The sequence below is a fragment of the Betta splendens genome, chromosome 2 (assembly GCF_900634795.4).
Source record: "Betta splendens chromosome 2, fBetSpl5.4, whole genome shotgun sequence".
Taxonomy (NCBI): domain Eukaryota; kingdom Metazoa; phylum Chordata; class Actinopteri; order Anabantiformes; family Osphronemidae; genus Betta; species Betta splendens.
Window position 1 is genome coordinate 19,225,114 of NC_040882.2, and position 24,310 is coordinate 19,249,423.

General features: G+C 40.9%; 5 protein-coding genes and 1 pseudogene across 7 annotated transcripts; 5 read left to right on the forward strand and 1 right to left on the reverse strand.

The window, feature by feature from the left end:
• The first annotated feature begins 66 nt into the window (after window positions 1–66).
• On the forward strand, window positions 67–4,455 carry LOC114867141 (uncharacterized). Its single transcript, XM_029169552.3, has 3 exons — window positions 67–157; window positions 345–1,484; window positions 3,533–4,455. Exons 1-3 carry the CDS (start codon window positions 79–81, stop codon window positions 4,408–4,410), a joined length of 2,097 nt encoding a protein of 698 aa, XP_029025385.3. The 5' UTR covers window positions 67–78; the 3' UTR covers window positions 4,411–4,455.
• A 634-nt stretch (window positions 4,456–5,089) lies between these two features.
• On the reverse strand, window positions 5,090–7,226 carry LOC114866190 (GTPase IMAP family member 7-like). The gene is made up of 2 exons (XM_029167922.3): window positions 7,091–7,226; window positions 5,090–6,495 (listed from the first exon to the last, which is right to left on the reverse strand). Exons 1-2 carry the CDS (start codon window positions 7,095–7,097, stop codon window positions 5,687–5,689), a joined length of 816 nt encoding a protein of 271 aa, XP_029023755.1. The 5' UTR covers window positions 7,098–7,226; the 3' UTR covers window positions 5,090–5,686.
• A 1,338-nt stretch (window positions 7,227–8,564) lies between these two features.
• Window positions 8,565–11,315, forward strand: LOC121201664 (GTPase IMAP family member 7-like). Of its 3 annotated transcripts, XM_041069901.2 has the most exons (3): window positions 8,565–8,659; window positions 8,889–8,937; window positions 9,691–11,315. In XM_041069901.2, the coding sequence occupies exons 2-3, from the start codon at window positions 8,931–8,933 to the stop codon at window positions 10,698–10,700; spliced, it is 1,017 nt and encodes a 338-aa protein (XP_040925835.1). In that variant the 5' UTR covers window positions 8,565–8,659; window positions 8,889–8,930; the 3' UTR covers window positions 10,701–11,315. The 3 variants fall into 3 exon arrangements, with proteins under 3 accessions (XP_040925835.1, XP_055362936.1, XP_040925836.1); XM_055506961.1 differs by lacking the exon at window positions 8,889–8,937 and having other exon boundaries at window positions 8,566–8,659; XM_041069902.2 differs by lacking the exon at window positions 8,565–8,659 and having other exon boundaries at window positions 8,666–8,937.
• A 2,113-nt stretch (window positions 11,316–13,428) lies between these two features.
• On the forward strand, window positions 13,429–16,284 carry LOC114867146 (uncharacterized). Its single transcript, XM_055502474.1, has 5 exons — window positions 13,429–13,586; window positions 13,904–14,125; window positions 14,318–14,374; window positions 14,664–15,670; window positions 16,225–16,284. Exons 1-5 carry the CDS (start codon window positions 13,448–13,450, stop codon window positions 16,282–16,284), a joined length of 1,485 nt encoding a protein of 494 aa, XP_055358449.1. The 5' UTR covers window positions 13,429–13,447.
• LOC129603267 (uncharacterized) lies at window positions 15,751–17,785 on the forward strand. The gene is made up of 2 exons (XM_055503646.1): window positions 15,751–15,951; window positions 16,048–17,785. Exon 2 carries the CDS (start codon window positions 16,389–16,391, stop codon window positions 17,349–17,351), a length of 963 nt encoding a protein of 320 aa, XP_055359621.1. The 5' UTR covers window positions 15,751–15,951; window positions 16,048–16,388; the 3' UTR covers window positions 17,352–17,785.
• A 146-nt stretch (window positions 17,786–17,931) lies between these two features.
• Window positions 17,932–24,099, forward strand: LOC114867153 (E3 ubiquitin-protein ligase TRIM11-like; annotated as a pseudogene).
• The last annotated feature ends 211 nt before the right edge of the window (window positions 24,100–24,310 follow it).

Consider the following 24,310-nt stretch of genomic DNA (forward strand, 5'->3'; position numbering starts at 1 on the left):
AGGTAAGATTGTTGCACACATTTGCTTAACATGCACAACAGGAAGAACAAAACTAACAAACGTGAAGGCACAGGAAACATGTTCACCCACACACTAGTACACACTTATCCTTCAGGCGACCATCACTCTATGCTAAGAACACTTCACGTCATGGATGGTAAGTTAATTTTAATGGTTATTATTCATGTTTGGGCTGAACAGTTCATTTAACTATTGCCTTAGCTGCATTATCAAACTCATACACATTTGTTAACAGATTTTTGATTATTAGGATTATTTGTTGATCATATTATAATGCATATGAAACAAACATAGTATTACTTATACATATTTTTCTTTTTTAGCATCAAAGCCAATGAGAATTGTCATCCTGGGAAAAACTGGGAGTGGTAAAAGCAGCCTGGCCAACACATTATTTGGACAGAGACTGTTTGCTATAAACCACACTCAAAACTCAGAAACAGGACAATGTCAAGCTCAGACCAAAGCAGTTCGTGGAAGAGAGGTTACTTTGATCGACACACCTGGTTTCTTCGACACTGACAGATCGGAGGAGGAGATGAAGCCTGAGATAGTGAGGTGCATCACAGAGTGCTCTCCTGGGCCTCATGCCTTTCTACTCGTGCTAAAAGTAGAGAAATACACCGAGCACGAGAAGGCTGTAGTCTCTAAAATATGTGAATACTTTTCTCAAGAAGTTTTCAAATATGCTACAGTTCTGTTTACTCACGGTGACCAGCTTCCTGAAGGACAGACAATCCAGGACTTTGTCAGTCAGAATGAGTTCATGAGTGATCTGGTGAAGAAGTGTGGAGGCCGGTGTCACGTCTTTGACAACAAATACTGGAACAAACCCTCTGAGGATGAATACAGGAGCAACAGGTTCCAGGTGGAGCAGCTGCTGAAAACTATAGACAAGACAGTGGAGGAAAACCAAGGACACTGCTACACCAACGAGATGCTACAAGCAGTGGAGGAAAACATTCGCCAAGAGGAGCAGCGTATCAGAGAGACATCAGGAAACATGTCAGAGGAAGAGATCAGAGAGCAGGCTAAAGCTAACGTCTATAAGGAGCTCATGATCATAGTGGCAGGTGTAGCAACAGGAACGCTGTTGGGAACGTTCTTTGGTGTAGTAGTCATGGTTGGAATGGTTAATATACTCCTAAAATCGTCTTCAGAATCAGTTAAGTTGCGTGAGGCTATAAAAACAACAGCAGCAGCCACAGCGGGAGGAGCTGCTGGAGTAGTAGGAGGAGCAGCAGCAGGAGGAGCAGCAGGATTCTTTGGGTGGACATTAGCCACAGGTCCAATTGCATTTGCCACAGTTGGAGCTGTGAGAGGAGGGATAATAGGATATGATGCAGCGGAGGGAGCAGCGACAGCAGGAGAAGCAGCAAAGAGAACACTAGAGGCTGTGAAGAGCCAAACACAGTCTGTGTTGGATGAAACCAACAAGGCTTTAGAGAGAGTAAACATCCAAAATAAATGAGTTTATGGAAAAACTCATAACCTGAAGTTCATCTGGGTATCTTCTGTTAATAGCTGCTTTAATGTGATGGGCTTTATGATTCTAAAGTAGTTACTGTAGTTCCATCCATTACTGTTGTTGCCTGCTCTAAGCTCCTTCCAGCTTTAAATCTGCTCATTCATAAACCTTTTCTTTTCACTTCTTTCATGGGATTTTAACGTTGCCCATTTGTGATGAACAACTGTAACAGTTTTATATCATACTGGGTAATTTGATTGGATAAAACTGAAACTAACTAAACTGAAAGTGAAAATGCAATGATAAAAAGTTAGCAATGATAAAGATGTGTGAATCAGTTACCTTACAGGTAACTGTAAGGTCGTGTTCGTAGTGATCCAGAGATTAGCTATCAATCAGCTATTAGTCGTACTGAGGTCAGTTTTGTTGAATTGGGCACACTGTATTTAAACAGTGTCTGTTCACCAAGAGGTGTCGTGCCACAAAGTTACTGTCTGAATAAAATGCAGCGAGTTAAACTTTTTTACTAGTGTGTGAGAGCTAACCTTTCAGTAGTGTGTATGAGAGTATAATTCTGACTAATGTCTTTCACGGCACCTCGTAAATAGTCAGCTTTGTCTCTATCTGCTATTGTATCTAAACTCTTGTTCACTCCTACTTTTGCCAGATTGTCTGTAATCAAACCAACTTCATTCAGGTTGCTGATCATTTACTGAGACCAAGGCCAAATGAATACAATACTTGAGTATGTTATTTGTTTCACTAAACTTGTAAATATTTTACATTTTATCAGCAAAAATATGCTACAACATTTAACATTGATAGTCTATGTCCAGAGAAAACTGAAGTAATGTGTGTTGTGTTTGAAAATGGTCATATCCTACAACACCCAGAATGCATTGTGCTCTGATGAATCAACTGAGCTGCAGTGATTGGACCTACCTGAAAAGAAAACAAACAGGGCACACTAGTTGTAGTCTGTGAGCGCATGGCAAAAAGTCCTGAGATGTTTCAGAGGAATTTTGCAGAGGAATAAATGATAATTTCTCTACAAAGAAAATATGCTCTCCTGGGCCTCATGCAGCCTGCTGACCCTGTAGCTGATGGTTTCTGTATGGATTTGAAGGAGTTTCTTCCTCCTAAACAAGCGACACAGAGTCAATAGAGAATCCAAAATCAAGGCATATGAACAAGTTTTACCTGTAGTGTTGGTGTTTCCTACCAGTTAGACACATGGCTTCATTAATTAAGAAATGGAACAAAGACAAAGGCAAAATAAAATATACAAAATATGCCCAAACTAAATGTTGGAAAGGTTAATTTCTGGCATGATTTTTAAAAATGACTTATTTAAAATTACATTTAAAAATGCACTTTTGCATTAACACTTAAATAAATATTTCTGGCAATTATTTAATCTGTCACAATTTGCTGTAGACTATTAGCATCATTAATTATTGGTTTTGTTTAAGTATTATGTCCTCAAAGCATTTAAATGAAGGCAAATGTAAGGAGTGGATCAGTTCATCAACTTGTTGCTGGGCAAACAAGTTAGACAGGTAGAAAAAAATGATCCAAACATCACGCAGGAGCATGAACACGTAGACAAAGACTCGTCGAAACAGAGCTGAAAACAGAGAGCAACATTTTACAGACAGCAATCGTTACAGCATGGAGGGTGAGTAAAGTGTATTTCCTTCTGTTAATGTTTAAATATAGATAGAAATATACTACACTAAATATTTTGGAGTGCAAACACAAGTATCACAGCCATGATTGCTGTTATTACTGTACATGATTTAATTGAAATTTTAAAGTATAGTTAAAATTGTAAGCAAAGATTTGTGAAGTAACATTTATAAAATATAATTAGATTTTTAAGATAGGCTAGGGTAGCAGTCTTAGTCAGTCATAGTGCACATCTATGAAATGGCAAACACAGAAATGTAATTCACATGACTTGCAGAAAAAAACTGACCTCCAGATACAAATAAATTTCATGGAAAGACCATTTACTGACAGAAAGCTATGTTTCTGTTTCAGCCCCAAACACAAGAAGGATTGTCCTGCTCGGAAAAACTGGAGCTGGAAAGAGCAGCTTGGCCAACATCATCTTTGGAGAAAATCTGTTCACAATCAGTCATACACTCAACCCTGAAACTAAAGAATGTACAAGTAAAACCAAAACCATTAATGGAAAACACATCACTTTGATTGACACTCCTGGTTTTTATGACCCAGGCAGGTCTGAGGGTGACATGAAGGCTGAGAGGGTGAGGTGTACCACAGAGTGCGCTCCTGGGCCTCATGCTTTTCTCATTGTGCTCAAAGTGGAAAAATACACAGCGCACGAGAAGGCTGTCATCACACGGATGTGTAAACACTTCTCTGAAGAGGCTTTAACGTGTGCTACAGTCGTCTTCACTCATGGTGACCAGCTGTCTGACATGATGAAAATTGAGGAATTTGTCGACCAAAGCGAAGGACTGACAGATCTGGTGAAGAGGTGCGGTGGCAGGTGCCACGTTGTTGATAATAAATACTGGAACAACCAAGAAGATGAATACAGGAACAACAAGTTCCAGGTGGCAGAGCTGCTCAATACCATAGAGCAGGTAGTGATAAAAAACAAAGGCAAATGTTACACTAATAAAATGCTGCAAGCAGTGGAGAAAGAAATACATGAAGAACAAGAGCACATCAGACGGTCTTCAGTAAACAAGACAGAGGAGGAGATCAGACAACAGGCCAAAGGCACTGTCTTCAAGAGGAGAGTTAACGAGACGCCATGGACATGGCTCAGAGTTGTTATGTGTTTGGCAGCTGTAGTAGGTTTACTTGCAACTGGTACAGCTTTCATAAGGAGTTTAAAAGCTCTCTCAGTTCTCTCTGTACCTTTGTATGAAATATATTTCTTTTAACTATACTGTCCATTGTTTCCAATAAACAAAAAAATATTCTAGTGATTAATGTCTTTATTGCAATTGACAAGATCTGATTTTATACATTAAATATTTACATGTGTCCATCATAATCACAGCAGCTAAAAGTGAAAGTAAAACAGCAAAGGTTTTGTTCTCTTTGTTTCAAAAAACAACTGGACACTGAAGAGTGTGTATCTATTTATTACATTAAACTATCCACTCAGCACAGATTTTTATGTGACATGACATTGAAAGTGAAAAAAATATTGAAAAACAAAACAAAAAATGACCAACAGAACTGCAGCAAACTGCCACTTTCTAAGACAACACATTGACTCACCATGTATAGTAATATCACAGTGTTACGGGAAACAGTGATGAGTTCCACTTTTGAATAAAAAAAACAAAACCAAATTACTTTCATATTGAGTCTGGTTTTTACCTGTGCATTTGATTTCATGTAGCTGAGCAAAGACGACAAAAGAAAACATTGATCAACATTCCACCCTCAAAAGGCACGAAGAGGTGCAGCTACTATTGTTTCTCACCTTTGGAGGATTACTTCAACCTGTATATCAGGAACTCGCCTTTCCTGCATGAATGTCATTCAGATCAGGGTACATGTTCCTCTTAGTAACACCAGACAAGTTCACCAGCAAATAGAGAGGCCAGTCTCTTAAGATTTAACAATTATTTATTCAATGTAGTTTATCTCCAGAGAACAACATAAGTATAATTATAGGACGATTAAAAGCAATTAAATCTGATATACAGCAATCCATTGCTCGTGCTATGAAGATGTTCTGCTCACGCTCCAATACCTCTTGCTGTATAGTAGTAGGGAGAACAGCCCAGCGTTGTGAGTGTTCAATAGCCTCTTTAGCCAAAATATAAATTTTACACAAGGTGAGCTGCACATGTTAGAAAGAAACCAGTAAAAATAATTTTCTGTTCTATGTGTTGTGTTCCATCGTTCATCTTCTAATATTGCTTAATTCAATCTAACAAAACCGTTTTAAAGGTATTGAACAACATATTCACTGTACAACAGTTTATGTTATCACATGTAGAGTTTCAAACAAAATCATTCAGCTTAAAAATTCTGACTGTCGGTTCAAGCGATGTGCTTTATGTGATATATTACACACAGTAAATATAGTTACAGTTAATTTTATACAAACAATCTTCAAACAGTAACTGTGATTATCTATTTCAAACTAATGCAGACATGCTCCCATTGCTGCTTCTAATGTTATTGTTAGTAGACTGCATTTTAACGAACTTTCAGAACCACAAATGCTACACCCAAAAAAGCTCCCAAAACTGAGACTAGAGTAAGACCTGCAGTAGTCCACTTTTCATAGACATTGGCCTTAGCCTGCTCCCTGATCTGTTCTGTAGAAATGTTTACTAATTTCTTGCTGATCTTTTCTTCCTGTTCCTTTATGTCTTCCTCCACATTTTGAAGCAACTTATTGGTGTAGCAGCAGTTTTTGTTTGCCTGGACTATTTTGTCTATTGTTTGGAGCACCTTCTCCACTTGGTAATGGTTGCTTCTATAGCCTGTTGCGTTTTGGTTCCAGTATTTATTATCAATAACATGGCACCCGCCACTGCATCTTTTAACAAATTCATTTAAACTGTCATTCACACCAACGAAGTCTTGGATTGTCTGTCCTTCTTGGAGCTGATCACCGTGAGTAAAGAGAACTGTTGCATATTTAAAGACTTCTTGGGAAAAGTATTCACACATTTTAGTGATAATAGCCTTCTCCTGCTCTGTGTATTTTTCCACTTTAAGCACAATGAGAAAAGCATGAGGCCCAGGAGAGCTCTCTACGATACACCTCATTATCGCAGGCTTCATCACCTCCTCAGACTTGTCGGTGTCAAAGAAACCAGGCAAGTCGATCAAAGTAATTTCTCTTCCATTAATAGAATCAGTCTTGGCCTCACACGTCGCTGTTTCAGAGTTTGGACTGTGGTTGACTGTGAACAGCTTTTCTTGAAACATGGTGTTGCCTAAGCTGCTCTTTCCAGCTCCAGTTTTTCCCAGTAGGACGATTCTCTTTGTGTTTGTGCCTATAAAACATGACCATACGTCAGTAAAGCAGTAACTTTGTCTCATGCTTTATTTTTATATAATAAAAAAAAGAAAACCTTCCCAATTTTGTCAGTCTGAGCTTTTAAATTAAAGGCATTGCTTTTTTCTTTTACTTTCCTTTTGACAATCAAACAAAACATATTGGCCTCGTCTTGTCTGTCAAATATAATTTTGCAATTGCAATTATCATTTTTTTAAGTCTTGTACAACATCAACAACAAACAACAACAAAAGTAAACAATGATTCATTTATAATTTTTGTACCAACTGGCTACACACACTGATCTTCCATTTGTAACATATTAATAAGAAGAGGATAAGGTTTCAGTTTGTCTAGAGTGATATAGATAAAGTAAAGAAAAGAAAGAAAAGAAAAAATGCATGTACTAAAACTTGTCTAGACCTTTCTAAAAAAACATCATACAAACCTTTGCTGACATAGTCTTAAGATACTTCATGCCTAAACTACTAGTAGCTCATCACAGAGCATCCCAGGTTATATATAGTCAGTGTCAAATTAATTTGTATAGAAAAAAGATTAAATAAAAAGAATTGTACATAATAATAACTTACTAGTCATAATGGCAAACTGTGAATTGGAAAGAGTGTAGGACTTGATTCCTTAGATGCGCGTCTCCTGTGCTGTGACTTATCTGGATTTACTTTTACTTGCTTTATAGAATTAGTGAGTGAGAAAGAGGTGAGGAATGGAGGGTGTGGTCATGTCATCAGTTCATTTCTTATTGTACAGTGGCAAACTTTGTTTCTAAGACTCTCGTTGACAATTGAACACTGATCCCTTGCCTCAATCACATCAAGTCCGTCTCTAAAAGGCACAGAGCTACATACTGGGTTTCCCTTTACTACACCAGTTTTACACTCTCTTTAATCAGGAGTTACAGTAACCATCTTTCACAATATTGATTCCTCTGATCCACTTATCCTTTGCGTTTCGTTAGCCTAGCTTTCACATCCCTCATTTAGTCTGGAGTCTTGCCTACCATCTAACAAACATGGTAAAACTGGCTTTTTTGGTCACTCACTTAACTGGAGTTTTGACCACTAGGGGCCAACAAATCTGACCCAGTTCACCTTAGAGCTGGGTTAGATCACTTTTGTTAAGTGGTAATGAGTACCCAAGTACAAAACCCTCCAGCCATCCATTTTCCATACCGCTGGGTCCCATATGCGGGGTCCCCAGGGTGCTGGAGCCTATCCCAGGTGGCTATGGGCGAGAGGCAGGGTACACCCTGGACGGGTCGCCAGTCCATCGCAGGGCAACACAGAGACAGACAAGCATTCACACACACACTCACACCTACGGGCAATGGAGAGAAGCCAATCAACCCAATGCACGTCTTTGGACTGTGGGAGGAAGCTGGAGATCCCGGGGAGAACCCACGCAAACACGGGGAGGCCACACAGAAAGGCACCAGGACCGCCTCCGGGAATCTAACCCAGAACCTTCTCGCTGGGAAGCGACGGTGCTACCCACCGCACCTGCCCAAGCACAAAACATTAACTAACTTAAAATCACTGTAGGAGCAGAAAAGTTACTGTAGGTTTTAATATAAACATGATTGCAGTGAGTCATTTAAATATAAAATACAATATCTCAACAACATTAATAAACCTCCTTACAGTCGGGTGAAAGGTACAGTAGGGTTCACCCTGGACAGGCCATACAGTCATCTGCAAAGTAGCTATCTTAGATTTATTGTATTATTTATATATATTTCAAGGTTGTACATATCAACCATTTCCACTCTCTTATGGACCTGTCCCACTCTTTCTCAGTCTAAACACTTCTTTCACTTTCTATACATCTAAACCTATGTCATTTTTATAAACCAATAAAATGGTTAAAAAATAGTTAAAATGACCTATATGCCATAGAATCCCTCTCCATAGTCCACAAAATAATATTTTTTTTAAACTCAGGGAGAACATGCAAACTCCACACAGAACCTGAAACCCATTTATATTTAATTTCTTGTACTTTAAGTGAGTAGATATTGCGATTGAAAAACAGCAGGACCAGGCGCCACCCTTGCAAATCATGAGGAGGTGCAGCTACGTACCTTTGTTTCATGCACTGGTAAAGAGATTCCTGTGTGTGTTTGACTTCAACCTGTTTATCAGGTACAGTAACAGCCTTTTTCTGTACTTTAGTTATGCTCTTATGATTACATTTGATGAAAGTTAGCCATTGGAACTGTTAAAATTTTAAAAATTCATTTGTGGTATTGTCATATGAGATATTATTAGTTTTGAAACATCAGTTGTGTAAACAAGGATTTGAGTAGGAAAGTTTTACTGTACTTTTAAACCTACTCAGAAATGATACAAACAGTTTTTTCAAATTCTTTAGACTGGGTCAACCAACAACAACAGCAGCGATTTGATTTTTGCCATGGACGGTGAGTAGATCTTGATAGACATTGGCTGACAAACTGAAAACTCAAAACAGATTTTCAAACGTATCCACCTATTGACAAACTCAAAACCAAACAATTCAGCTACAGTTAGGTTTACCTTAAATAAGAGCATTTATTTAAATTCTAGATTCAGCATAAATTTAAAAAATAATTTAGATTTTGTTAATTTTTAAATTGACAGAATAAATGGAATTATAATAGTTCTAACTTTAATAGTTATTTTGAAAACAACAAAAAAAAAACCAATGCAAATGTCTACAGTCTGAACAGACATTGTTAACCATTTATATAGTGTTTGAAAAATATATGCTTTAATTGCTGTATCCCTAACATATGCATTTGCCTTGTATTTGTACATTAATAAACAATTATTTAACGCCACCATCTGGTCAAAAATAATAAATCCTTCAAGAGTGTGTAACCTAATGGCACATAGTAACATGACAACATTGCATGTTGATGTTCATTCAATTGTTTGTTTTAATTGAGGTTTGAGGTTTTCTTGAACCAAATCTGTCCAAGTACCAATCTTTTAGATTTTATTACCACTTTAATAATCATGGCTAACAGCTGTTACGACACATAAAGTAAGTGAGGTGAATGACACTGCTAAGCATATTAAACACACCCTCGTGAGACACACTGGAGCAGCTGAGAGAAATGTGTATAGCATAGATTACAATAAGGGATTAACTGAACTTTCTAAGGTGAACACTTCTAATCATTGTCTTGTAGAGATGAATGCAAGACGGATCGTCCTTTTAGGAAAAACTGGAGCTGGGAAGAGCAGCCTTGCTAACAGCATTTTTGGAGAGGACGTGTTCAAGATAAGCCACTGTTCCACCTCCGAAAAAAGTCTATCACGAGCAGAAACCAAGTATGTGAATGGAAAAAGCCTCATGTTGATCGACACTTGTAGCTTTTTAGACACATGTGGGTCCGAAGTTTTACTCAACACTGAGTTGTTGAGGTGTATCACAGAGTGCGCTCCTGGGCCTCATGCTTTTCTCATTGTGCTGAAAGTGGAGAAATTCACCGAGCACGAGCAGGACGTCATCAGACAAATATGCCGGCACTTCTCTGAAGATGCTCTGAAACATGCAGCGGTTGTCTTCACTCATGGTGACCAGCTCCCTGAGGGGACGGAGATCCAGGAGTTTGTCAGTCAGAACAAGGCACTGGGTGATGTGGTGGGAAAATGTGGAGGCCGTTGCCACGTCGTGGACAATAAATACTGGAGGAACAACGGAGACGACGACTACAGGAGCAATGAGTTCCACGTGGGAAAGATTCTAAGCACAATAGATGAGATAATAGAAGTGAACCAAGGGTGCTATTACAGCAATGCTATGCTAATAGCAGTGAACAGAGAAATAGAGATAAAAGAAGAAAACATCGGACAGTCGTCAGGATACAAATCACTTAATCAGTGCCGAAAGGACGCCAAAACAAGTGTATTAGCGACATTAGTGATCAGATTAGCAGGGGTTGCAACAGGTGTGCTGTTAGGAGCTTTTCTTGGCGTGACAAAGCTGGTGGTTACATCTAGCAACACAGAGTTTTCAGATGCTGCTCAACGTGGAGGAGTAGAGGGTTTTCTCATAGGACTTAATGCAGCAGCAGGAGCGGACAATCCCATTGATGCCATACAGAGGACAGCAGAGGCAGTGATGAACCCGAACAGCAGAATTGGTTCAGCACCAGGGGTTGGAGCCATTAAAGATCAACCAAAACACCAACAATAAAAATATGATGACAAGAGGTTATTAATATGATTTAGTAAGGAACCGCTATAATAACGGTTTCCTTTCATTTAATAATTACTGTAAATAGTGAATAGAGATTTCTGAAGGAGAGAGTTCTGAACATTTCTGTAATCTACAAGGTAAAAGGATACCAAAAGAGACAGGTCAGACATGCTTCAGGATTTCTAAAGGCCACTGCCATGTTATCTAGACTGATTACACAGCATCAACCTGTCCATCAATGACTGAGAAACTACAGGTCTTCAAGAAAGTGCTGTGGCTTTGGGTCTGTACATGATGACTCCTCACATTGTAAAGAAATCATCTCTGATCAGTGCTTGAAATGTTTAGACAAATAGCTTCACCCCTCAGATGGCACCTTGATGGTTGCAGCTGTAGTTACTGTGCTGTATTAACACATGCAATGCACAGGCAGGACGGAGAATCATTTTCTGTTTGAAAATCATATGGAAATTGTTTGCTTGTATTTTACCTGTGATCTAAAAATATTAACATTTTGTACTTTTCATGTATACTGAATACAGTATATGAAACCACATTGCTTTGTATATATATGATTAAAGTGTTTCATAAATGATCAAACAATGGGTTTGACTTATAATTATACGGTTTGAAAAATGAGTTTAAAATCCTACATCATGCCTAAAATAAAGGTTTAGTACCAGGAGGATCAGGATGGAAGTTGCGTTATAATCCTATTGCTCTGTATAGTTCTGTGGTTTGAGGCTAAGTCACAGATAAAATACAGATGCATCCATAGAAAGATGAAAACACAGTGTAATTCATTAGTGGCATAGTTTAACCAGTGTGAGAAAACAGTTTGTGACGATACATAACAGCCAATAGTATTTGGTGATATCAATATAGCTCAGCTTGTACTAAAGCGTTACAGTTACTGTCGTGGGACATCCTCCTACAAGTGTTTCACATTTATCACAACACACTCCCTCTTTGTTAAAATGTAAAATGTATCTAAAAAGTACGTGAAGAAAATGCTATCGAAGAAAAGCGAAAGGCAACAATATTTTCTGCACCACAGTCCGTTTTCTTGTCCAGAGTGTCTTGTCTGGACATGTTGGAGGGTCCAGTCAGCCAACACGGCTACTGCAGGAGCTGTTCTGATGGTTGCTGGGATCAAGAAACTCGACCACACTTCCATTCATGTTCTTATAGAGCAGACACATTCTAGCTGGGAGGAGATGCCTTGCTAACACTGAGTTTGAAGAGGACGTGCAGAAACCAAGTATGGGAATGGAAAAGCCTCAGCAATAATACAGTTTTTTGGACACATGGTTATGTGGACAGGTGAAGCCTTGTGAAGCATTAAGGCATTGTCTGCTCTACTAGTCCATCTAGTGGACAAAGTGAATGAATGCCAATTCACTATTACAATTACATTAGTAGTTTGGGAGGGATGCAACATGCATTTGTCAAGTGGCAATCAATATGCAATTTGGTCATGTAATATGAAAATTTTTTATTAAAGATTTAAATAAAAGATAAATCAACGGCATTTCAGTTTTTCATGGTTTAGGGGTTCCTGTATCAGATATGACAGCAAACAGCCATAATGCATTGCATGATCTTGTTAACGCTCCCTGTCTGCGTCAAAATTTAATTGAGAAATCAAACTTTCAGTCATCCATCAAGGTGGGACCTCAGATGCACCCGTCCCTCACTGCCTTTTGGTTGGCCCATTTTAACAAAAAACCCAAACCAATCAAATTCCACTATTGCCCTTTTAGCAGACAGTTTCACAGTAGCTGCCGACAGAAAGAGCATTATTAAATCTGACATCAAATACATGTACATCATGTACCACACGGATCGAGTTCAAAGAATGTTTAAGGATTTAAGGAGAGCCACAAAGTGAATGATAATTTTCTTATATTGAATAGAAATACACAACAATCAAATCACTATAGCTTAACTGACACAGAGGGGAAAACAGGGAGGTGGGAGTGGCTAGATGCAAGAACATGGTCAAGACAGGAGGCAAGGCTGAAGAGTGTGAGAGACAGGGATAGAGAGATGATGAGCAGGAGGAACAGACAGGCCGGACACAGGAATGAGTGGCTAAGATGCTGACGCTGACGAAGTGAGTCATTGGTTTATTAGTTTAAATAAAGTCTTTCCAACTAAGTCTCTTCGTTTTATTTTCCCAAGTCTTCTTTTCTTCTGTTCCTTATCTTCCCCCTGTCCAGTCCCGAGGTTAAAAAACTGAATGCGTGCTGTATGAAAATGCAAACTCTTTAAAAGCAAAACACAACAAGGCCAAAGCAAGTCAATGCAGCTCAGTGTGTTATAAACTGCTAAAAAAGACACATATACAAAGCAGGTCTTAAGGAAAATATGCTTGGACACTCCAGGTTTCTTAAACAGTGACAGACTCAACACCTTAACCTTTTGTTGTATCTCCATAATGTTGCCAGAACATAGATTTTGTGCTCAGAGTAATCGTCTTGTAATGTGTTGTTTTTCCATCTGATGGAACTCTCAAATAAGACTTTGACAGTAAATGGGGAGGTTACTACCCACTGCTCTGCTTTCTCTGTCTTTGGCTTTCTCTCTCTCACACGCACTAACGAGTCAAAACATTTTTGGGGATACAAATTGCTTTTTCTGTTTTCACTTCAATAATTTGGCTGGTACGACTTATTTACTTTACAGAGATAATTATTTCTTACAAACGCCCATATTTTTTGCCCTGATTTTTGCATTATGTTATGTTACAGTATGTTAGACTCCACCCACAGACCTTCCACACCCCTTTGTCTTTCACTCACTCTTTTCAAATAAGAGAAAGTGAAAGTGAAGCTTTGAGCGAAGAGGAACGTCCTAACTATAAACGTTTCAAAATGGGTCGTAAGTTATTGTTTCTTTTTCCAGTCGTTATTTTGTAACGGTTCTACATATTAACCTGGCAGCTATACAATGCTGTGATTGTGTACTGATCATTTCAGGAAAAAAGAATTAAATTTACCAATGAAACACAGAACAGATTGTACTGCACTTACGGTGGTAAAACAAATCTAAATAAGACACCATTTTGATCTTGGAATGTGAGGAGCTGTACCAAAATCATCCTAAGAAGTTAGCAGAAGTTACCACCTCTAGTTTCACATTTGACACTGAACATAGTTTCTTTCTATTAACCCCACTTTGCCACTGTTGTCTTTTAGTGCAAGTCGTGGATAAAGAAACACATAAAAACAAACATTCAGCAGGAAACATGGCGACAGGAGCAGTCACCGATAAGAGGACGTGGGTCAAATTAACAGGCCCTGCAGCACAATCACTGGCAGAAGCATTTGTGGAGCCAGCGGCCGTAGTTCTTCAGGAAATCATGACTGCAGAGGAGGAAGAAAGAATAGCACACAGAAAAAGAGAGTGTCCAATGAAAGGTGGGATCTAAGACGTTGTATTTCCTTATTTCTTGTGACTGAAAGCAGCAAAATGCATTATTATAATAATGATAAATACAGATAAATAATGATTTAATTTTATTGTGTGGATGTTCCATTAAATAATAACAAGCCAATAGAAGACTAGAGACTATTCTGCATTAGTAACTGTTTCTCAATTTGTTTTTCTAGTGTCACCAATTACGATTTTCATGACTCAACAGCCTGGGGCTAGAAAAATCATTAAAGGTAATGTTGGAGAGAAACATTAATCTTATGGCAACGTTTAACGGGTATAAATGAGCAACAGTTAAAGAAGATTGTGTTTCCTACATCCAGTGCCTCTGATTTGTAGTGACCTGAAACCACACAAAAAATCCCATAATGGCTTAACAGAACTACTAAACTTAAGAATTGGAGGCATCTTCCTTCATTTGTCATTTATGTGTAAAGGATGAATAACAACCATGATTATTTTATTTTTACTTTAGAGCTACTATACATACTGTAACCTCCATTTATAATTATTGTCTTTCAGTGTTAAAGTCCTACAGGATTGTCCTACTGGGAAACACAGGAGCTGGTAAGAGCAGCCTAGCTAATACCATCTTTGAGGAAGATGTGTTCAAGGTAAACCAGGCCGTCACCTGTGGAACAGGGGAATGTCAAACAGAGTCCAGATCTGTTCATGGACGAAGGATAACTTTGACCGATACGTCCGGTTTCAGAGACTCTGACAGACCTGAAGATGACATGAGGTGGATCACACGGTTCACGCCTGGGCCTCATGTCTTTCTTATTGTCCTTAGAATGGGAAAAGAGCAAGAAATGATTGCTAAAATATGTAAATATTTCCCAGAGGAAGCTTTTAAATATACTGCAGTTGTTTTCACTTATGGTGAACAGCTCCCTGAAGGAATGAAGATAGAAGGGTTTGTAGAGCAAAATCAGCGTCTCAGTGCTTTGGTGAAGAAGTGCAACAACCGGTGCCACGTTGTTGATAATGAAAACTGGAAAAATCACAAACAGGCAGATTACAGGAGCAACAAGGTCCAATTGGAAAGGTTGCTCAATACAATAGACAAGATGGTGATGGAGAACAAAGGAAGCTGCTTCACCACTGAGATGCTCCAGGCACCGAAGAGAAAACGAGAGGACAACGGCAACATGACATCAGCAGGGAACACGCTTCAAAGCACCAGCAACACGGATGGAAACAGACTCTGCAGGAATGTGTGGCTCAAGTTCACCGGGCCTGCAGCAGAATGCTTGGCAGAAGGTCTACTGGGGCCACAGGCCATTGTTTGGAAGGGAGAACACCAAGGTGGAGGGGCAGGAGGAACAACAGGGGGTGGGGGAGCAGCAGGAACAGAAGGAGGCGAGGCAGCAGGAGTAACAGCGAAAGGCGGAGGAGCATCAGGAGGTGGAGGAGCAGCAGGAACAGAAGGAGGCGAGGCAGCAGGAGTAACAGCGAAAGGCGGAGGAGCAGCAGGAGGTGGAGGAGCAGCAGGAACAGAAGGAGGCAAGGCGGCAGCAGCAGCAGGAGTAACAGCGAAAGGCGGAGGAGCAGGAAGGAGGTGGAGGAGCAGCAGAAACAGAAGGAGGAAGGAGGCAGCAGAGAGGAGTAACAGCGAAAGGCGGAGGAGCAGCAGGAGGTGGAGGAGCAGCAGGAACAGAAGGAGGCAAGGCAGCAGGAGTAACAGCGAAAGGCGGAGGAGCAGCAGGAGGTGGAGGAGCAGCAGGAACAGAAGGAGGCGAGGCAGCAGGAGTAACAGCGAAAGGCGGAGGAGCAGCAGGAGGTGGAGGAGCAGCAGGAACAGAAGGAGGCGAGGAGGGCAGCAGGAAGTAACGGAGAGGAAAGGCGAGACAGGAAAGCGGAGGAGGGAGGAAGGAGGGGAGGAAGCAGAAGGGAACAGAAGGAGGCAAGGCAGCAGGAGTAACAGCGAAAGGCGGAGGAGCAGCAGGAGGTGAAGGGACAACAGGAATAGCAGGAGGTGGAGAAACAGCAGGAGGTGGAGGAGCAGCAGGAAGTGGAGAGGCAACAGGAATAGCAGGAGGTGGAGAAACAGCAGGAGGTGAAGGGACAACGGGAATTGCAGGAGGTGAAGAAACAGCAGGAGGTGGAGGAGCAGCAGGAGGTGGAGGGACAACAGGAATAGCAGGAGGTGGAGAAACAGCAGGAGGTGGAGGAGCAGCAGGAAGTGGAGAGGCAACAGGAATAGCAGGAGGTGGAGAAACAGCAGGAGGTAGAGGGGCAACAGGAATGACAGGAGGTGAAGAGACAGCAGGAATAGCAGGAAGTGAAGAAACAGCAGGAGGTGAAGAGACAGCAGGAAGTGGAGGGAGAACAGGAATAGCAGGAGGTGGAGAGACAGTAGGAGGTGAAGAGACAGCAGGAGGTGGAGGGGCAACAGGAGTAGCAGGAGGTGGAGAAACAGCAGGAGGTGGAGGACCAGGAGGAAATGGAGGAGGAGCAGCAATAGCACCAAGAGTAGGAGAAAAAGCGGCAATAGCAGCAGGAGTGGGAGGAGCAGCAGGAGGTGTAGGAGCAGTAGCAATAGCAGCAAGAATAGGAGAAACAGCGGCAATAGCAGCAGGAGTGGGAGGAGCAGCAGCAATAGCAGCAGGAGTGGGAGGAGCAGCAGCAATAGCAGCAGGAGTGGGAGGAGCAGCAGCAACAGCAGCAGGAGGTGTAGGAGCAGCAGCAACAGCAGCAGGAGGTGTAGGAGCAGCAGCAACAGCAGCAGGAGGTGTAGGAGCAGCAGCAACAGCAGCAGGAGGTGTAGGAGCAGCAGCAATAGCAGCAGGAGTGGGAGGAGCAGCAGCAGCAGGAGGTGTAGGAACAGCAGCAACAGCAGCAGGAGGTGTAGGAGCAACAGCAGCAGGAGGTGTAGGAGCAACAGCAGCAGGAGGTGTAGGAGCAGCAGCAACAGCAGCAGGAGGTGTAGGAGCAGCAGCAACAGCAGCAGGAGGTGTAGGAGCAGCAGCAACAGCAGCAGTAGGAGTAGTAGTAGTAAAAACGGTGAGGTGGCTGCAAACTTCCTTGCAAACTTATTACAAATTCATAGACTTGTATAAAACCCTGGAACAAAACAGCAGCGTCACATTAGCTGTTGTTCTTTTCTACTCACTGCTGCTGTGGTCGTTTGTTATTCAGGACCCAATAATTGAGACTCTGCTATTAATGTGTGGAGTTTTATTGTGGCTTTTGTTGACGGTGGATTAAGTTGAGTAATACTGTTATCACTTTGTCCACAGCAAACAAACAAATACACGTAACCAACAGGCAGGTTTTCCATAACAGTGAAACTTAGATAGTTATAATCAGTGACGAGTGAAGCGTACTTTGATTTGTATAATATTAACACGTATCATTTCATCTTGCTACACTACAAAACATATCTCATTGTCTTTATACAATGAATGTTAATCAATAAGCTGCAAAATTCCAAATGTTAGATAAGTAGAAATGGACTTTGTTTTGTCCCTTAAGTAAGTAATTAAGTAAATAAATTTACTCATAAATTATTTTTCATGCACTGTTTTAGTGAATGTGGTGTGTGTCACAAGCTGGTTTCTTTTGTATTTAGCTTTTTCAACTTCCCTCCATCAAATGTAAAATATAAGCAAAAAATAAATCTTTGTGTGATTTGTTTCACATTTTGTCTCCAGTGTAATGTTTGCAGCCTTCAGACGGATTTATTCTACACCATGACTTAGTACATCATGCTTAATGTGTTTATCGATGTTTATGTGACATGATGACTTTTTTGATTGCAATGAAACCGACAGAGAAAACTCATGAGGGGAGGCTGGACAGGTCTGCACCTGTATTTAATGTTACAGCTTTGTATATAATGGTCCAGTGGCAGGAAAACTGTAGAAACTTAAAATGGCATCTAGTCACAGCGCAACAGCTGTAGTAGAACAGAGAGTAGAGCAAAAAGAGGTAGACCAATATCAGTTCCTGTACTGTACTGGGTGTATACAGTATGTACTTTGGAACCATCTTGGGGATTTTGCTGAAACTGCAAGACCATAAACAGGCAGACCAATAACACTTCCTGTTTTTCACTCTGTACGTGGCTGTATATCTACTTCCAAACCATTCTTGGGATCCTGCCGAGACTAAAAGAGCAGAAGTGAAGAAAAGTGCATGTATTGAAAAACGTCTTTGGTTACCACCTATTCTTATCTCTCTCTCCCTTACTCATTGACTTTAGATGAAGTGAATATATGAAAGAAGTCAACACAGTGAAGACGCCCAACAAACGCCTGAAGAATCGGTGCTGGTCCACCTTTGACAATATGTCTGGTAAGTTATGTTTAGCGCCATTTATTGTCATTACAATTATTATTTTATATCTCTATCATGTTTCTTCCGTCCACATATACATAAATGCATACTACTTCTGTAAGCTACAGAAACGGATTAGCTTTTTAAATACGTTGATGATTCCACTTCACCTTGAACAAAAAAACTTTAAACAGGACTCCGGACATTATAATATAAAACACAACATAGTGTTTTGAAATTAAAATTGTTCATTTTTGTTTGTTTTAATTATGTGTAGTTCTTGGGAAAAGTCAGCGTCTACATTGTGTGTGTGTATATCATGTGAGCTAGCACTGATGATGTCTGATTTTTAATCAAAATTTATTGACTAAAGAGGCTTATATGCTCTCAGTATAGAATAGAATATAGAATAGAGTAGAAATACTTTATTGATCCCTGAGGTGAAAATGCAAAATGCATGCAAAATAAGTATCATGGTACAGTAGCAGCAATGCTCAGCAGCTTTGGATGTCAGTTATGATTTGAAGTTAGCATGGCCTAGCTATATGTGATATGACTGCATTTACAGTACTACTTAAGCAACTAAATCTAACCATTTTACACAATTTCAATTCAAATGTAGCCTTGTATTTAATTTTCCATGGCAGTCACTATAACCAGATAATGATGGCTTCAGTAGCAAAATGCACCTTGATTAAGAATAACTTAAGGGAGCAGGTTGCAGTTTCAAGTTTTTAACAAGATCAAGTTTTTCAAGAATTTAACAAACAACATAGAGTGTGGATAGCTTCACTGATATGTTTTATTCTTTTCAAGGCTCAAACACAAAAAGGATTGTCCTATTAGGAAAAACCGGAGCTGGAAAGAGCAGCTTGGTCAATAATATGTTTGGAGAGGAAGTATGCACAGTTGGTCACAATATAAACGCTGAAACAAAAATAACCCAGTCCAAAACTGGTTCTGTTAATGGAAGAGAGATTACTCTGATCGACACGCCTGGTTTCTTTGACACCAACAGACCTGAGGAGGAAATTAAGCCTGAGATAGTGAGGTGCATCACAGAGTGCTCTCCTGGGCCTCATGCCTTTCTACTCATGCTTAAAGTAGAGAAATACACTGAGCACGAGAAGGCTGTCATCTCTAAAATATGTGAATACTTTTCTCAAGAAGTTTTTAAATATGCTACAGTTCTGTTTACTCACGGCGATCAGCTTGATAAAGGATAGACAATCCAGGACTTTGTCGGTCAGAATGACTTCATGAGTGATCTGGTGAAGAAGTGTGGAGGCCGGTGTCACGTCATTGACAACAAATACTGGAACAAACCCTCTAAAGATGATTACAGGAGCAACAGGTTCCAGGTGGAGCAGCTGCTGAAAACTATAGACAAGACAGTGGAGGAAAACCAAGGACGCTGCTACACCAACGAGATGCTACAAGCAGTGGAGGAAAACATTCGCCAAGAGGAGCAGCGTATCAGAGAGACATCAGGAAACATGTCAGAGGAAGAGATCAGAGAGCAGGCTAAAGACAGTTTCTTTAACAAGTTCATGATCAGGGCAACAGGTATAACCGTTGGTGCATTGATGGGGGCTTTATTGGGTACAGGTGCAGTGGTTGGTGTAGTTTACCTAGCTTTGAGATATGGTCCTTCCTGGAAATGTGCTCTAAAGTTAACCACAAATATAACACTTGAACATAAGGCAGGAGAAGAAGCAGAAGCAGCAGCAGTAGCGGCAGCAAAAACAGCAACAGGAGCAGCAAAGGCAGCAGGATGGACAGGTCTAATGAAAGGAACAGTTGTGGCAGCAGTAGCTGGTGCAGGGTATGGAGGTCTTGTAGGATATCAAGCATCCAAGGAATCAAAAACACCATTGGAGGCAGCAGAGAAGACAGTAGAGGATGTAATGAAGACAGTTGAGAAGGTGAAAAATGCAATGATTGATGTAACTGATAAAGTGCAAGGTTCTCTCAAAACCAAATCCTACAAAGAAACAACAAATGAATAATACCCTGGACACCAAAAATAGTCTTTATACTAGGCCTCATAAAGTGTAACAAACCAGAGCACAATGAAGATACAGAAAAACGTTTTTTTCTGAAATCTTTACTAATCTCAGAGTTGGTACTTGTTCTTAATAATAAGACTGTAGCTAATGGGTATTTTGATTACTGTTTACTTGATCAATTCTTTCAATCAATTTTGATTAATTAATTAATGAGATATAATTAAAACATATGTTTTACTAGATGTTTTGCTCAATATAATTGTCTGAAACCCCAAAAGAGTTTTTTGTAAAAGCATATGATATATTGAGTTTAACTATCTTTTTTTTGATGCTTTAAACTTGAAATGACAGAGGTTTGTCTTGTTTTGTAAAAATGTATCTTCTATGTAAATATCCAAAATACAATTAAAAAAAAAACAAGCCTGGAGTTTTATTAAGTTGTAAACATCTGCAGCAGCTCCAGTCAACCTGACTACCAGACCTGTCTTTGGAGAAAACCACACATGCATGACTTTGCTTTTTTAACTTGCTTCCATCAAATGTAAAATATAAACAAATAATAAATATTTGTCTTATTACTCTGACCTCTGTTCAAGCAGCATTTTTTATTCCTTACATTAACATTAAACCATTGAAAATCAATATTTACCTTCAGCCAGCAGCAGCATTAGATTCAACCCACTCCCTGTGTTTATAAAACCTTCTCTTTACTGTACACAACACTGTACTAGAGTGGCATGAAATGACACTAAATGAACAAGTATTTAACAAACAAAAAACCAACAGCAAGATGTAGCAAGAAAAGAAAGGTTACAGAAAATTGACAAGTGTCAGAAATCCTGAAACACATGAAGCACAGAAAGGTATCAGAGGGTTTGCAAGAGTAAACGGACCAACCAGCAGTACGTTAGATAGAGTAGCCCCTAGTGGCCACGTTTTAGAACTGCAACAGGAAGAGGTCTTAAGAGGAAACAAAATGATTGCTGCACCCGTGCGGCTCATCGAGATGTTGGAGCAACAGGAGGAGGAGGTTGGTGGTGTTGAGCTGGACCAGAGCCTGTTTTCCTGTCCAGTATGTCTGGACCTGCTGGAGGACTCAGTCACCCTCCCCTGTGGAAACAGCTACTGCAGAAGCTGCGCTGATGGCTGCTGGAATCAAGAAACGCAGAAAGGCCCGTACAGCTGCCCTGAGTGCAGGGAGCTGCTCAAACATAGTAAAGTTTTTAAATTCTTGTTGTCTTGCAGCCATATTTAAAGATGTGGCTCAGCTAACGGTCCAGATAGTAACGTTTCACTGTTTTAATATTGCTGCTTCAAGGTGGTGGAGAAGCTGCAGAAGCCCAGCTCCCAGCAGGCTGCTGCCTCTGCTCTGACCCGGGCCGGTCCAGCAGACGTGGCCTGTGATTTCTGCTGCGAGACCAGACCCAACAAGGCCTCCACGTCTTGCCTGGCGTGTTTGGCATCTTACTGTCCAGCTCACCTCACAGCCCACTACAGCGTTCCTGTGTTGAAGACCCACCAGCTGGTCTCCGCTTTAATTCCCCTCCACGATAAGATGTGCACGAAGCACAACAAGATCTACTGTGAGACAGACCAGAGGTGTATTTGGTTCCTGTGCACAGTCGATGAGCACAGAGGTCACTGGAGTGCAGTGGAGTCCTGTGACAAGATCTTTGATGAACTCATTGACTCCATAAGAAACAAAGCTTTCAGGCGAAACAGCTGATCGGCACTCAGGAGAACAGCTGCAGCTGCAGCTGGAGGAGGAGATCCCCGATCTGAGGAAGAGAGACGCCGACCTGGAGCAGCTGGCTCACACAGATGACGTCATTCAGGTGAGCCTTGTAGTTATGTCTTTATGTATTAGTCATTTTCACAAATCTCAGCAACATTCACTTTAGTTAAATTCCTCATTATGACGACAAAAGCTAAAAAAGCCACATCTGGCCACCGACTGGTTTGGTTACAGCCTGGAATTAAACTGGTGCTTTTATGCGTTTGGTGAATAAAGTCATATGTTACAATATTGTGATTGCCCCGTCACATTGTTTTTATTTGCCAACATGATGACTCTACAATAAAGTGCGTATGTTGTCGTTGTTGCTGTATTGAGTGATGCGACCCTATTTCTGGCCTGTGGTTTCATTCCTGGCAGACCTGAGCCTTCACACCTGCCGCCTGGTTCTGTCGTTCGCCCCCGACGCTCGGTCCAAACTGTGACCAGCTGCATTTCCGAGCTGCGGGTGAAAGTAGAGGCTGTCCTGCAGGACGCGTGGCCTGGGACCAGTGACACGGGTAAGTGGCAGATAGTACGGCCCTGCAGGGGGTCGACTGGGACCCAGTTGCATTGAAGGTTCTTTGTCAGTGTCCACTACAGACGTTGTCCTGCCACCTGTGCCAAAGACCAGAAAGGAGTGTCTACGCTGTGAGTGAAATCTCCATGTTTCTGTCAATAATGAACTAGTTTCAAATGGTTGATTCCTTTGTTGCTCTTTACCAGATCCCCGTCCTCTCTCCCTGGATGTAAACTCAGCCAATAGATGTTTATCCCTATCAGAGGACAACAGGCGGGTGTGTAGTGACGCATATGAGAATTCTTATTATCCGTCTGCTCCTCCTGAGAGGTTCACCAGTGTCAGGCAGGTTCTGTGCAGAGAAGCTCTGTCGGAGCGCTGTTACTGGGAGGTCGCGCTGGTACTGGGAGGTCGCGCTGACTGGCAGCACTGGTCAGTGGCGGTGGCCTACAAAGACATCAGCTGATCGTCTTGTGAGTCCGAGTTTGGGAAGAACAACAAGTCCTGGAGTTTAGAGTGCTCCTCTGACGGTTACACGTTCCATCACGACCAGCGAAGCCAGGCTGTGCTCCAGGATCGTACCTGGACCACAAGGCAGGTTCTCTGTCCTTCTACAGCGCCTCTGACCGCCCGCCTCCTATGACTCTGCTCCACAGCCTCTCCCTCCTGGCTTCGGGGTCAGTGTTTCTGGATTATTTTCTAGCAATGTCTGCGCTGAAGTGATGAAGATATGGTGACTCTTTTTTTTTATTTTGTACGGTTTGTACGCATAGACACACCCTGAAGATGTATGTGGAGCGGCTGTCTGATTTAAAATGGGGCTTACATTTTGTTTAATAACTACATCCATTGTTTCATGGTCTCTGGCTCAATAAGTTAATAGGACACTTGTTTCTACTCACAGAAACAAGTCATGCTTGTTGCTTTTGTACTTTTGTTTATATATGTAAAGGAAAAAAAAATAAATGCATTAAATGCCTGCATTGTTTGCTTTGCATCTGATTTGATTTAACCTAGTTTGCAAATATGATAGTCTTTTGTAGCTTATTGTGAGACTGTATGAATCGGTGTCAGGCAGAAACCAGGTGAGCTAATGAAGGAAGCTTTGTCCCCCTGGTCTGAGGAGGAGATGAAGCCTGAGACAGTGAGGTGTGTCACCCTCCTGGGCCTCATGCTTTTGCTTATTGTGTTTAGGATGGACAATATGTGTCTGAGGACGTTAAATTATGCTTTGCGGTTATTTGCTTGTTATTGATCTTATTTTCACTCGAGATGAAAATACTCTTATTTCTTTTGGTAAAAAACAACCCAGCTAACACCATTCACAGCATAAAAATTAGTCTAAACTGGAAACCAGACTCCAGATCAGAGGAAGAAGCATCACTCATCACACAGGCAGGTCTCAAATATAGATCAGTGGTGAGATACGGAGTCGTAGCCCAGAGTTTGCTCCTGGGCCCCAGGCACAGAGTGGACAAATTCAGGGAGCACTAGAAGTTTGTGATAGCTAAATATGTGACTACAGTATGTCTCTGAGGAGACTTAAAGATGCTGTAACTCTTCACTCAATGCAAGTTTTCTCTCA

Coding starts and splice junctions, on each gene's coding strand:
- LOC114867141 (XM_029169552.3), top strand. CDS start 79: ATGTTCACCCACACACTAGTACACACTTATCCTTCAGGCGACCATCAC. Junction 158..344: donor AACACTTCACGTCATGGATG/GTAAGTTAATTT, acceptor TTTCTTTTTTAG/CATCAAAGCCAATGAGAATT. Junction 1,485..3,532: donor AGAGAGAGTAAACATCCAAA/ATAAATGAGTTT, acceptor TTTCTGTTTCAG/CCCCAAACACAAGAAGGATT.
- LOC114867146 (XM_055502474.1), top strand. CDS start 13,448: ATGTTACAGTATGTTAGACTCCACCCACAGACCTTCCACACCCCTTTG. Junction 13,587..13,903: donor TAAACGTTTCAAAATGGGTC/GTAAGTTATTGT, acceptor GTTGTCTTTTAG/TGCAAGTCGTGGATAAAGAA. Junction 14,375..14,663: donor GGCTAGAAAAATCATTAAAG/GTAATGTTGGAG, acceptor ATTGTCTTTCAG/TGTTAAAGTCCTACAGGATT.
- LOC129603267 (XM_055503646.1), top strand. CDS start 16,389: ATGACAGGAGGTGAAGAGACAGCAGGAATAGCAGGAAGTGAAGAAACA.